Here is a 14,821-nt window from a genome sequence, read left to right as displayed (position 1 = left end):
TTTACCAGAGACGGTAATGTTGTGTGTTTACCAGAGACGGTAATGTTGTGTGTTTACCAGAGACGGTAATGTTGTGTGTTTACCAGAGACGGTAATGTTGTGTGTTTACCAGAGACGGTAATGTTGTGTGTTTACCAGAGACGGTAATGTGAAGAACAACATGACCAAAGTCAGTTTTTCCTTATTGTAGGCTACTACTTTTACCACTTTTAGTCTTGAAGTCTTTGGTTGTTTACTACACTACTCACTCTGTTTAGCACATGGTCTCACATGTGAATCCTCAGAGATGGGCGGTGCTAAGGCTTAAGAGGGTGTGAACGATGCTGAATGGGTGGGGCTAAAGCTTAAGAGGGTGTGAACGATGCTGAATGGGTGGGGCTAAAGCTTAAGAGGGTGTGAACGATGCTGAATGGGTGGGGCTAAAGCTTAAGAGGGTGTGAACGATGCTGAATGGGTGGGGCTAAAGCTTAAGAGGGTGTGAACGATGCTGAATGGGTGGGGCTAAAGCTTAAGAGGGTGTGAACGATGCTGAATGGGTGGGGCTAAAGCTTAAGAGGGTGGAACGATGCTGAATGGGTGGGGCTAGAATGCTGAATGGGTGGGGCTAAAGCTTAAGAGGGTGTGAACGATGCTGAATGGGTGGGGCTAAAGCTTAAGAGGGTGTGAATGATGCTGAATGGGTGGGGCTAAAGCTAAGAGGTGTGAATGATGCTGAATGGGTGGGGCTAAAGCTTAAGAGGGTGTGAATGATGCTGAATGGGTGGGCTAAAGCTAAAGCTAAGAGGGTGTGAATGATGCTGAATGGGTGGGGCTAAAGCTTAAGAGGGTGTGAATGATGCTGAATGGGTGGGGCTAAAGCTTAAGAGGGTGTGAATGATGCTGAATGGGTGGGGCTAAAGCTTAAGAGGGTGTGAATGATGCTGAATGGGTATAGACAAAGAGCTCTCCAGTAGGTACCAAAACATTCAAGGGCCATTTTATCAAATGGCATTACAAGTTTCTCAAATTTCAAAGCATAATTACATTCCCTTTTTTCTTAAACTGCATACCATTTTCTAGCTCATTTCATATTTGGCTACATAACATCGAGGCGGTCGGTCACATTTTGAGGGGCATGTCACCAGCGAAGTCATTTGTATCACTTCGCGTGTGAGATCCATTTAGCACAGGCAAGGCTGATTAGGCTTAGCCAGTCATTTATTTCTTAACCCAATGAGTCCCACCATAATGCCGGATCCCGACGGGTCCCTCGGCCGGGTCTTTTTACAAAAACGTCTGAGCTACAAACCTATTAAAAGCTATATATGAAAAGTGGAGACTCACGCACATGTACACGTTTTGCTCTATGAATCAAAATAAATATTTAACCTTTTATTTAACCAGATGGGCTAGTTGAGAACAAGTTCTCATTTACAACTGCGACCTGGCCAAGATAAAGCAGTTGTCACTGACTGGTTGGATATTAATTTCCCACTGAGAGAACAATGTCTGTACTTACAGCATATAAATAAATACAAAATGTATTTTGACATTTGGCAATAAAATAAAACATTGAACTATTTTGTGTTCTACTTGTTGGTTTTCCTGAAAAGAAAATGGTAAAATCCTTAATATAAGGATTTTACCATGGTGAGCGACTTCTTCAACCACATGTTTTGAGGGGGGTGGAAATAGTGAGCGATTAGCATCGTATATCACTGTTTTAATCACTTCATAATCAACGTAGAATGACGGTTGACATCTCCCAACCCTAGTATTTCTTTACGTAACGTGTATATATTGTGTATTTCCAGTGTGCCAAGACGTTCCTGAACCTGATGGCTCACATCTCTAAGGAGCAGACTGTCCAGTACATCCTCACTCTGATAGATGATACCCTGCAGGTAACACACGTGTTCACGCTTAGAGATACAAAGATACCGTAGAGACCTTTTCTGAATCATCCGTTTTTACTTCCTCCCTGAATCATCTGTTTTTACTTCCTCCCTGAATCATCCTGCGGTGGACAGATGTTACTGTTAGTTCTTCACTTTGGTCTGGGGATGTGAATGTAGAAGAACGGGTCCAAGAAGTTAATATAGAGACCAGTTCCGAATGGACCCGATAGACAACTAGACCCATTCCGTATAACCTGGTTGGGTCCAGACCCGGTCTGACTGAGGGAATCAGCAGAAAAGTAATTTAAGCTACTTTGTCAGCTCCGGTTAATAAAGTGCGAGAGGGAGAGTGGTGCCGCTCTAGGAGGGGGGGAGGGGCTATACTCTGAGGGAGAGTGGAGCCGCTCTAGGAGGGGGAGGGGCTATACTCTGAGGGAGAGTGGAGCCGCTCTAGGAGGGGGGGGAGGGGCTATACTCTGAGGGAGAGTGGAGCCGCTCTAGGGAGGGGGAGGGGCCATACTCTGAGGGGAGGGAGGGGGGGCATACTCTGAGGGAGAGTGGTGCCGCTCTAGGAGGGGGGAGGGGCCATACTCTGAGGGAGAGTGGAGCCGCTCTAGGAGGGGGGGAGTGGCCATACTCTGAGCTAGTGACATGGGGAGCCGCTCTAGGAGGGGGGGAGGGGCCATACTCTGAGCTAGTGACATGGGGAGCAGGGTGGAGCGAGACCGTAACCAACCAAGCAAACTCACACTGCAGTGGAGAAATGGCTTCCATAGCGAGTTTATTTATTATCAAATATGATTACGAAGTACTTGTCTTGACTGCATCAAACCGGGAGAAGCTAGTTAAGCTAGCTACCGTTAGCTAGCTAGGCTAACAGAGGCTGCAGTGCATGTTTTCTAATCCTACAGTTCCAGACAACAACAACAACAACTCCATTCAGAATATAAGGAGCAGCCTGCCTGTTGGCTCTTGGTTGTAGCCCATCCTTCTCCTTTAACTTTTAATTCCATCTTCCATTGATTAGATATCTCCTAACTTTTACCACACGGAGGCTCTATCACTGTCGCCTACTGCAGCTCTGACTCATGATTGGCCAACACCAAGCTACATGTGCCACTCCACTGTCATGAAAAGCAAGAGCTGCAGCATAAACATTTCTCTCTACTGCAGCAGTAGAGACCCATACCGAGACCTGTGACAATCATATCAGACCCATACCCGAGACCTGTGACAATCATATCAGACCCATACCAGAGACCTGTGACAATCATATCAGACCCCTACCAGAGACCTGTGACAATCATATCAGACCCATACCCGAGACCTGTGACAATCATATCAGACCCATACCAGAGACCTGTGACAATCATATCAGACCCATACCAGAGACCTGTGACAATCATATCAGACCCATACCTGAGACCTGTGACAATCATATCAGACCCATACCTGAGACCTGTGACAATCATATCAGACCCATACCAGAGACCTGTGACAATCATATCAGACCCATACCAGAGACCTGTGACAATCATATCAGACCCATACCAGAGACCTGTGACAATCTGAGATGACAATCAGACCCATACCAGACCTGTGACCTGTGACAGATCAATCATCAGACCCATACCAGAGACCTGTGACAATCATATCAGACCCATACCAGAGACCTGACAATCATCAGACCCAATGAGACCTGTGACAATCATCAGACCCATACCGAGACCTGTGACTCATATCAGACCCATACCAGAGACCTGTGACAATCATATCAGACCCATACCAGAGACCTGTGACAATCATATCAGACCCATACCCGAGACCTGTGACTCATATCAGACCCATACCAGAGACCTGTGACAATCATATCAGACCCATACCAGAGACCTGTGACAATCATATCAGACCCATACCCGAGACCTGTGACAATCATCAGACCCATACCAGAGACCTGTGACAATCATCAGACCCATACCAGAGACCTGTGACAATCATCAAACCCATACCAGAGACCTGTGACAATCATCAGACCCATACCAGAGACCTGTGACAATCATATCAGACCCATACCAGAGACCTGTGACAATCATATCAGACCCATACCGAGACCTGTGACAATCCTATCAGACCCATACCTGAGACCTGTGACAATCATATTAGACCCATACCAGAGACCTGTGACAATCATCAGACCCATACCAGAGACCTGTGACAATCATCAAACCCATACCTGAGACCTGTGACAATCATATTAGACCCATACCAGAGACCTCTGTGACAATCATATCAGACCCATACCAGAGACCTGTGACAATCATATCAGACCCATACCCGAGACCTGTGACAATCATATCAGACCCATACCAGAGACCTGTGACAATCATATCAGACCCATACCAGAGACCTGTGACAATCATATCAGACCCATACCAGAGACCTGTGACAATCATATCAGACCCATACCAGAGACCTGTGACAATCATATCAGACCCATACCAGAGACCTGTGACAATCATATCAGACCCAAACCTGAGACCTGTGACAATCATATCAGACCCAACTCAGACCTGTGACATCATTTAGTCGGGTCATGGATCTCATTTTGGGTGTTCTGGCGCAGGTGGATCTGTGATTTTTATTTTATTTTTTAAACTTTTTATTTATTTAACCTTTTATTTAACTGGTCAAGTCAGTTAAGAACAAATTCTTATTTACAATGACGGCCTAGGAACAGTGGGTTAATTTCCTTGTTCAGGGACAGAATGACTGAGTCTTACCTTGTCAGCTTGGGGATTCGATCTAGCAACATTTTGTTCACTGGCCCAATGCTCTAACCACTAGGCTACCTGCCTCTAACCACGAGGCTACCTGCCTAGTGAGGACCTCAATGTAGGGAAACAGACTTCTGTTAACCCTTTATACTCCTGGGAATTGCCCTATATGAATAAGGCTAAATGTAAATGTTGCTTACAAAAGAAATATGGAAAGCATATTCATGACCAGTTTGGAGATAATGGGAAAATTATTAGACTTTAGTTGAGGTCACAAGACTGAATCTCAACATTACACTAATTTTATGTTCATAGTACATTTACTGTACTTTCCATCACATTTGTTGATAACGAAATCTCAAAATACTCCAAATTTGAGGTAGGTGAAACATAAGACAAGGGTTTGAGTGAGAGGTCTCAAAGTGGCCACACCTTCAGTGTGCCCAGTTCATAAGTCATTTCAATGCATTATGACTCAAAGAAGAGTGTTCAAAACGTACCAGAGGGACAACTAGAGCTCATACCTAGCTGGGGGCCATACCAGAGGGAACTAGAGCTCCAACTCAGACCTGGGACCATTTAGGGGATGGACTATTTTGGGAGCTCTGGCGCTAGCTGGGGCCTTTTATTTAACTGGTCAACAGTTAAGAACTCTACAATAGCTTGGGGCCTTGTTGGGGAACTAGAGCTCTACCTCAGCTTGGGGGACTGCTGACTGGGGAACTAGGCTAGCTCTAACCACGAGGCTAGCTTGGGACCGTTGTAGGGAACAGAGCTCTAACCCTAGCTGGGGCCGTTGAATAAGGCTAAATGTAAAGTAGCTCTCCTAGCTGGGGACCTGTTTGGGAAACTCCTAGCTGGCTCTACTAGCTTGAGGTGCCGTTGGGGAACTAGAGCTCTCCTAGCTTTGGGTCCGTTGGGGAACTAGAGCTCTGAAACCTAGCTGGGGCCGTTGGGGAACTAGAGCTCTCAATGCTAGCTCAAAGGGTGTTCCGTTGGGGAACTAGAGCTCTCCTAGCTGGGGCCGTTGGGGAACTAGAGCTCTCCTAGCTTGGGGCCGTTGGGGAACTAGAGCTCTCCTAGCTTGGGGCCGTTGGGGAACTAGAGCTCTCCTAGCTTGGGATCGTTGGGGAACTAGAGCTCTCCTAGCTTGGGATCGTTGGGGAACTAGAGCTCTCCTAGCTTGGGACCGTTGGGGAACTAGAGCTCTCCTAGCTGGGACCGTTGGGGAACTAGAGCTCTCCTAGCTGGGACCGTTGGGGAACTAGAGCTCTCCTAGCTTGGGACCGTTGGGGAACTAGAGCTCTCCTAGCTTGGGACCGTTGGGGAACTAGAGCTCTCCTAGCTTGGGACCGTTGGGGAACTAGAGCTCTCCTAGCTTGGGACCGTTGGGGAACTAGAGCTCTCCTAGCTTGGGACCGTTGGGGAACTAGAGCTCTCCTAGCTTGGGACCGTTGGGGAACTAGAGCTCTCCTAGCTTGGGACCGTTGGGGAACTAGAGCTCTCCTAGCTGGGACCGTTGGGGAACTAGAGCTCTCCTAGCTGGGACCGTTGGGGAACTAGAGCTCTCCTAGCTTGGGACCGTTGGGGAACTAGAGCTCTCCTAGCTTGGGACCGTTGGGGAACTAGAGCTCTCCTAGCTTGGGACCGTTGGGGAACTAGAGCTCTCCTAGCTTGGGACCGTTGGGGAACTAGAGCTCTCCTAGCTTGGGACCGTTGGGGAACTAGAGCTCTCCTAGCTTGGGACCGTTGGGGAACTAGAGCTCTCCTAGCTTGGGACCGTTGGGGAACTAGAGCTCTCCTAGCTTGGGACCGTTGGGGAACTAGAGCTCTCCTAGCTTGGGACCGTTGGGGAACTAGAGCTCTCCTAGCTTGGGACCGTTGGGGAATAATAATAATAATAATATATGGCATTTAGCTGACGCTTTTATCCAAAGCGACTTACAGTCATGTGTGCATACATTCTACGTGTGGGTGGTCCCGGGAATCGAACCCACTACCCTGGCGTTACAAGCGCCATGCTCTACCAACTGAGCCACAGAAGGACTAGAGCTCTCCTAGCTTGGGACCGTTGGGGAACTAGAGCTCTCCTAGCTTGGGACCGTTGGGGAACTAGAGCTCTCCTAGCTTGGGACCGTTGGGGAACTAGAGCTCTCCTAGCTTGGGGCCGTTGGGGAACTAGAGCTCTCCTAGCTTGGGGCCGTTGGGGAACTAGAGCTCTCCTAGCTTGGGGCCGTTGGGGAACTAGAGCTCTCCTAGCTTGGGGCCGTTGGGGAACTAGAGCTCTCCTAGCTGGGGCCGTTGGGGAACTAGAGCTCTCCTAGCTGGGGCCGTTGGAACTAGAGCTCTCCTAGCTGGGGCCGTTGGGGAACTAGAGCTCTCCTAGCTTGGGGCCGTTGGGGAACTAGAGCTCTCCTAGCTTGGGGCCGTTGGGGAACTAGAGCTCTCCTAGCTTGGGGCCGTTGGGGAACTAGAGCTCTCCTAGCTTGGGACCGTTGGGGAACTAGAGCTCTCCTAGCTTGGGACCGTTGGGGAACTAGAGCTCTCCTAGCTTGGGACCGTTGGGGAACTAGAGCTCTCCTAGCTTGGGACCGTTGGGGAACTAGAGCTCTCCTAGCTTGGGACCGTTGGGGAACTAGAGCTCTCCTAGCTTGGGACCGTTGGGGAACTAGAGCTCTCCTAGCTTGGGACCGTTGGGGAACTAGAGCTCTCCTAGCTTGGGACCGTTGGGGAACTAGAGCTCTCCTAGCTTGGGGCCGTTGGGGAACTAGAGCTCTCCTAGCTTGGGACCGTTGGGGAACTAGAGCTCTCCTAGCTTGGGACCGTTGGGGAACTAGAGCTCTCCTAGCTTGGGACCGTTGGGGAACTAGAGCTCTCCTAGCTTGGGACCGTTGGGGAACTAGAGCTCTCCTAGCTTGGGACCGTTGGGGAACTAGAGCTCTCCTAGCTTGGGACCGTTGGGGAACTAGAGCTCTCCTAGCTTGGGACCGTTGGGGAACTAGAGCTCTCCTAGCTTGGGACCGTTGGGGAACTAGAGCTCTCCTAGCTTGGGGCCGTTGGGGAACTAGAGCTCTCCTAGCTGGGGCCGTTGGGGAACTATAGCTCTCCTAGCTTGGGACCGTTGGGGAACTAGAGCTCTCCTAGCTTGGGGCCGTTGGGGAACTGTTCTGTCGTGTTCCTTTAGAACCATCGGAGGTTACAACACTGTATTGTTATATTTCTGTAGGAGAATCACCAGAGGGTGAACATCTTCTTCGACTACTCCAAAAAGACCAAGAACACCGCCTGGTCCTACTTTCTGCCCATGCTCAATCGCCAGGACCTGTTCACCGTCCACATGGTTAGTATCACTACGCCACACACTACCCTACAGTTAGCACTGAGGGAGAGCTGGAGGAGAATAAGAGATGGAGTGGAGGGAGAAAGAGAGATGGCAGAGAGAAGCAAGAAAAGAAGAGGACAGAAAATTCTAATGCAGATTTATCATGTCTTCAGACCAGCAGGTTATTTCCATGTTGATTGGATTTCCATCTTGTGGCCTTTTTGTTATAAAATATTATAAATGGAAGGATAGTTTTGGTCTCTCTCTGGGAGAGATGCATTTATATATAGTGGAATGTCTAATGCATTAACATGACTGTGGAAATGGAATTTGAACAATAAGCCATACCATTAGCATTGAATAGTGAGTGACTTTAATACTGAGCCTGGCGCAGGCTGGGCTTTAGGGTCTGACTTGTAGTCTCTCCCAGGCGGCCAGGATCATCGCTAAGCTAGCAGCCTGGGGTCGTGACCTGATGGAGGGAAGTGACCTCAACTACTACTTCAACTGGATCAAGACCCAGCTCAGCTCCCAGGTATATGACCCTTCAACCCTCTGAACTAAAACCACATGTGCAGTGCCTTTGAAGTATTCAGACCACCCACAGGAGGTTGGTGGCACCTTCATTTGGGAGGATGGGCTCGTGGTTAAGGCTGGAGCAGAATTTGTGGGATGGTATCAATGACATAAAACATGGTTTCCATGCGTTTGATGCCTTTCCAGCTATTATGAGCTGTCTCAAATTACAGGCCTCTCTCATCTTTTTAAGTGGGAGAACTTGCACAATTGGTAGCTGACTAAATACTTTTTTGCCCCCTGTGTATATACACACACACACACACACACACACACACACACACACACACACACACACACAGTTGATGTTTCCATACACTTAGGTTGGAGTCATTAACTTGTTTTTCACGCCCCATCGTCACATGCCAGATATGTGTGGCATGTGTGTGAAAGATGGTGTGCATGCATGAGTACAGTCTAGTTCAAGTTTGAACATTCCAAAACAAGACCCCCCCCCCACACACACACACACACACACACACACACACACACACACACACACACACACACACACACACACACACACACACACACAGTTGATGTTTCCATACACTTAGGTTGGAGTCATTAACTTGTTTTTTCCCGGTTAGGACAATTGTAATTTTCCCAACAGACACATTACATTCACTTACAGTGCCTTTGCGAAAGTATTCGGCCCCCTTGAACTTTGCGACCTTTTGCCACATTTCAGGCTTCAAACATAAAGATATAAAACTCTATTTTTTTTGTGAAGAATCAACAACAAGTGGGACACAATCATGAAGTGGAACGACATTTATTGGATATTTCAAACTTTTTTTAACAAATCAAAAACTGGGCGTGCAAAATTATCCCGTTTTTGATTTGTTGAAAAAGTTTGAAATGTGTTCACGGAGTCCATGTGAGAGTCCGGGCCGATCTGAAATGGTCCACCCACACAGACCGTGTGGTGAAGAAGACACACACACACACACGCGCACGTGCACACGCGCACGCACACACGCACACACACACAGTACTTCATCCAGAGCCCAGTCATCTAAGCCAGCCACATGGCTCCTTGTCTGTGTTTTTTCTTCCATTAGAAGCTTCATGGTACAGGTCCAGATTCCTCAGGACAAGGCACTATATCCCCCAGTGAAGTGAGTATGACAGAGTGATGAAGACGATGATGATTCATCCTAACGCTGCTCTCTCTCTAATCCACTCTCTATTGGGCTCTTTGCTGTCTCTCTCTGCTGCTTGTGTTCTGTTATAATACTGTTACAATGGAGGTGTGGAGACAGCGAGGCGTATGTCGTCACTAATTCACAGGAGAGAATTATTATAATATATATTTTAATGCTTTTTTTATGCCTTCTGGAGCATGTGAACTTTTCATGTGCCTTACATTTACATTTAAGTCATTTAGCAGACGCTCTTATCCAGAGCGACTTACAAATTGGTGCATTCACCTTATGACATCCAGTAGAACAGTCACTTTACAATAGTGCATCTAAATCTTAAAGGGGGGTGAGAAGGATTACTTATCCTATCCTAGGTATTCCTTAAAGAGGTGGGGTTTCAGGTGTCTCCGGAAGGTGGTGATTGACTCCGCTGTCCTGGCGTCGTGAGGGAGTTTGTTCCACGATGTAGGGGGGCCAGAGCAGCGAACATTTTTGACTGGGCTGAGCGGGAACTGTACTTCCTCAGTGGTAGGGAGGCGAGCAGGCCAGAGGTGGATGAACGCAGTGCCCTTGTTTGGGTGTAGGGCCTGATCAGAGCCTGGAGGTACTGAGGTGCCGTTCCCCTCACAGCTCCGTAGGCAAGCACCATGGTCTTGTAGCGGATGCGAGCTTCAACTGGAAGCCAGTGGAGAGAGCGGAGGAGCGGGGTGACGTGAGAGAACTTGGGAAGGTTGAACACCAGACGGGCTGCGGCGTTCTGGATGAGTTGTAGGGGTTTAATGGCACAGGCAGGAGCCCAGCCAACAGCGAGTTGCAGTAATCCAGACGGGAGATGACAAGTGCCTGGATTAGGACCTGCGCCGCTTCCTGTGTGAGGCAGGGTCGTACTCTGCGGATGTTGTAGAGCATGAACCTACAGGAACGGGCCACCGCCTTGATGTTAGTTGAGAACGACAGGGTGTTGTCCAGGATCACGCCAAGGTTCTTAGCGCTCTGGGAGGAGGACACAATGGAGTTGTCAACCGTGATGGCGAGATCATGGAACGGGCAGTCCTTCCCCGGGAGGAAGAGCAGCTCCGTCTTGCCGAGGTTCAGCTCGAGGTGGTGATCCGTCATCCACATTGATATGTCTGCCAGACATGCAGAGATGCGATTCGCCACCTGGTCATCAGAAGGGGGAAAGGAGATTAATTGTGTGTCATCTGCATAGCAATGATAGGAGAGACCATGTGAGGTTATGACAGAGCCAAGTGACTTGGTGTATAGCGAGAATAGGAGAGGGCCTAGAACAGAGCCCTGGGGGACACCAGTGGTGAGAGCGCGTGGTGAGGAGACAGATTCTCGCCACGCCACCTGGTAGGAGCGACCTGTCAGGTAGGACGCAATCCAAGCGTGGGCCGTGCCGGAGATGCCCAACTCGGAGAGGGTGGAGAGGAGGATCTGATGGTTCACAGTATCGAAGGCAGCCGATAGGTCTAGAAGGATGAGAGCAGAAGAGCGAGAGTTAGCTTTAGCAGTGCGGAGCGCCTCCGTGATACAGAGAAGAGCAGTCTCAGTTGAATGACTAGTCTTGAAACCTGACTGATTTGGATCAAGAAGGTCATTCAGAGAGAGATAGCGGGAGAGCTGGCCAAGGACGGCACGTTCAAGAGTTTTGAAGAGAAAAGAAAGAAGGGATACTGGTCTGTAGTTGTTGACATCGGAGGGATCGAGTGTAGGTTTTTTCAGAAGGGGTGCAACTCTCGCTCTCTTGAAGACGGAAGGGACGTAGCCAGCGGTCAGGGATGAGTTGATGAGCGAGGTGAGGTAAGGGAGAAGGTTTCCGGAAATGGTCTGGAGAAGAGAGGAGGGGATAGGGTCAAGCGGGCAGGTTGTTGGGCGGCCGGCCGTCACAAGACGCGAGATTTCATCTGGAGAGAGAGGGGAGAAAGAGGTCAGAGCACAGGGTAGGGCAGTGTGAGCAGAACCAGCGGTGCCGTTTGACTTAGCAAACGAGGATCGGATGTCGTCGACCTTCTTTTCAAAATGGTTGACGAAGTCATCTGCAGAGAGGGAGGAGGGGGGAAGGGGAGGAGGATTCAGGAGGGAGGAGAAGGTGGCAAAGAGCTTCCTAGGGTTAGAGGCAGATGCTTGGAATTTAGAGTGGTAGAAAATGGCTTTAGCAGCAGAGACAGAGGAGGAAAATGTAGAGAGGAGGGAGTGAAAGGATGCCAGGTCCGCAGGGAGGCGAGTTTTCCTCCATTTCCGCTCGGCTGCCCGGAGCCCTGTTCTGTGAGCTCGCAATGAGTCGCCGAGCCACGGGGAGGACCGAGCCGGCCTGGAGGATAGGGGACATAGAGAGTCAAAGGATGCAGAAAGGGAGGAGAGGAGGGTTGAGGAGGCAGAATCAGGAGATAGGTTGGAGAAGGTTTGAGCAGAGGGAAGAGATGATAGGATGGAAGAGGAGAGAGTAGCGGGGGAGAGAGAGCGAAGGTTGGGACGGCGCGATACCATCCGAGTAGGGGCAGTGTTGGAGGTGTTGGATGAGAGCGAGAGGGAAAAGGATACAAGGTAGTGGTCGGAGACTTGGAGGGGAGTTGCAATGAGGTTAGTGGAAGAACAGCATCTAGTAAAGATGAGGTCGAGCGTATTGCCTGCCTTGTGAGTAGGGGGGGAAGGTGAGAGGGTGAGGTCAAAAGAGGAGAGGAGTGGAAAGAATGAGGCAGAGAGGAATGAGTCAAAGGTAGACGTGGGGAGGTTAAAGTCGCCCAGCACTGTGAGAGGTGAGCCGTCCTCAGGAAAGGAGCTTATCAAGGTATCAAGCTCATTGATGAACTCTCTGAGGGAACCTGGAGGGCGATAAATGATAAGGATGTTAAGCTTGAAAGGGCTGGTAACTGTGACAGCATGGAATTCAAAGGAGGCGATAGACAGATGGGTAAGGGGAGAAAGAGAGAATGACCACTTGGGAGAGATGAGGATCCCGGTGCCACCACCCCGCTGACCAGAAGCTCTCGGGGTGTGCGAGAACACGTGGGCGGACGAAGAGAGAGCAGTAGGAGTAGCAGTGTTGTCTGTGGTTATCCATGTTTCCGTCAGTGCCAAGAAGTCGAGGGACTGGAGGGAGGCATAGGCTGAGATGAACTCTGCCTTGTTGGCCGCAGATCGGCAGTTCCAGAGGCTACCGGAGACCTGGAACTCCACGTGGGTCGTGCGCGCTGGGACCACCAGATTAGGGTGGCCGCGGCCACGCGGTGTGGAGCGTTTGTATGGTCTGTGCAGAGAGGAGAGAACAGGGATAGACAGACACATAGTTGACAGGCTACAGAAGAGGCTACGCTAATGCAAAGGAGATTGGAATGACAAGTGGACTACACGTCTCGAATGTTCAGAAAGTTAAGCTTACGTAGCAAGAATCTTATTGACTAAAATGATTAAAATGATACAGTACTGCTGAAGTAGGCTAGCTGGCAGTGGCTGCGTTGTTGACACTACACTAATCAAGTCGTTCCGTTGAGTGTAATAGTTTCTGCAGTGCTGCTATTCGGGGGCTAGCTGGCTAGCTAGCAGTGTTGTTTACGTTACGTTGCGTTAAAAGAACGACAATAGCTGGCTAGCTAACCTAGAAAATCGCTCTAGACTACACAATTATCTTTGATACAAAGACGGCTATGTAGCTAGCTGTGTAGCTAGCTACGATCAAACAAGTCAAACCGTTGTACTGTAATGAAATGAAATGAAAATGTGATACTACCTTTGAATGCGACCGGGTTGTTGAGTCCTATTCGGTAGACGTTGGCTAGCTGTCGGCTTGCTGTTGGCTAGCTGTCGGCTTGCTGTTGGCTAGCTGTCGGCTTGCTGTTGGCTAGCTGTCGGCTTGCTGTTGGCTAGCTGTCGGCTTGCTGTTGGCTAGCTGTCGGCTTGCTGTTGGCTAGCTGTCGGCTTGCTGTCGGCTTGCTGTCGGCTTGCTGTCGGCTTGCTGTCGGCTAGCTGTCGGCTAGCTGTCGGCTAGCTGTCGGCTAGCTGTCGGCTAGCTGTTGGGTAGCTGTTGGCTAGCTAGCAGAGTCTCCTACGTTAAGGACGACAAACAGCTGGCTAGCTAACCTCGGTAAGTTAAGATAATCACTCTAAGACTACACACTCTAAACTACACAATTATCTTGGATACGAAGACAGCAAGACAGCTATGTAGCTAGCTAACACTAACACAAGTAACCATTTCACTGTAACGTTTACACCTTCTGTATCCTCTGCATATGACGAACAAACTTTGATTTTATTTTATATAGTGTGTTTACCAGAGACTGACATGGGAAGAACAACATGACGTGCACCAAAGTCAGATTTGGACATATCGGTAGGCCAACAAGACAGTGTCCAAGTTCTACAATTCTCTGGTAGAATGCCCTGTTTTTTATTTTGTCTCACTCACATTCGTAAGCTATTTTCTCTAATTAGCTCGCCATTAACTTGTGAACATTGATCTTGTTGAGTTTCTTTTCCAGTAATAATGTAATGAATACAAATTAGCTAAGACATTATTATTATATTACATTGTCAGCTATATGATGTGGTCATTATTTGAACTGGTTAGCCAGCTAATGTAAGGTTAGCTACCCATCTAACAAGCTAGAAACAAACCAAAACATTGTTGAGAAAGTTGCTTTTAGTTGCCTGGTTTGACATATACTAAATACATTTTAACCTGATGGGTTTATTGCTGTTAAAATACACCAGTTAAGCTATTGTGGACCACCAGGCTGCTGATGTCATGCAGCATGTCGCTTTTGTGTTTAAACGTTTTCATATTGACAACGACAAGTTTGATGGCCAATATCTAAATTGCACCTAACCTGGAATAGTACAGTATGGCCTTTCTCTTGCATTTCAAAGATGATAAAAAAAAAAAATCTTTGTTTTCTTCTACCAATTCTAATGTGTTATATTCTCTTGAATTTCACATTTCCAATAACTTCAATGTATTTCTTTTCAAATGGTATCAAGAATATGCATATCCTTGCTTCAGGTTATGAGCTACTGAAAATGGGGGGGAGGGAGGGTCAGTTCTTGAAGAGGTTTTAAAGAGATGTGTGGGGAAAAGGCTCAACACCCTGACCTTGCCTTACCCTTATCCTACTCCTCCTCTGT

The 14,821-nt window shown here is 48.5% G+C and overlaps 1 protein-coding gene across 2 annotated transcripts in view; it reads left to right on the top strand.

Annotated features, from left to right (window-relative positions):
• LOC118395161 (V-type proton ATPase subunit H-like) overlaps positions 1–14,821 on the top strand; it is a 76,746-nt gene that overhangs the window by 20,228 nt on the left and 41,697 nt on the right. For both annotated transcript variants that reach the window (XM_052462701.1, XM_052462700.1), the window contains exons 4-7: positions 1,794–1,883; positions 7,878–7,991; positions 8,404–8,508; positions 9,614–9,670. In XM_052462701.1, coding sequence (XP_052318661.1) covers positions 1,794–1,883; positions 7,878–7,991; positions 8,404–8,508; positions 9,614–9,670 — 366 coding nt within the window. The remainder of the gene's footprint in view (positions 1–1,793; positions 1,884–7,877; positions 7,992–8,403; positions 8,509–9,613; positions 9,671–14,821) is intronic.

Source organism: Oncorhynchus keta, chromosome 15 (genome assembly GCF_023373465.1).
Source record: "Oncorhynchus keta strain PuntledgeMale-10-30-2019 chromosome 15, Oket_V2, whole genome shotgun sequence".
NCBI classification, from domain to species: domain Eukaryota; kingdom Metazoa; phylum Chordata; class Actinopteri; order Salmoniformes; family Salmonidae; genus Oncorhynchus; species Oncorhynchus keta.
Note: the sequence above shows the minus strand (reverse complement) of the source record. Positions and strands in the feature narration are given on the sequence as shown.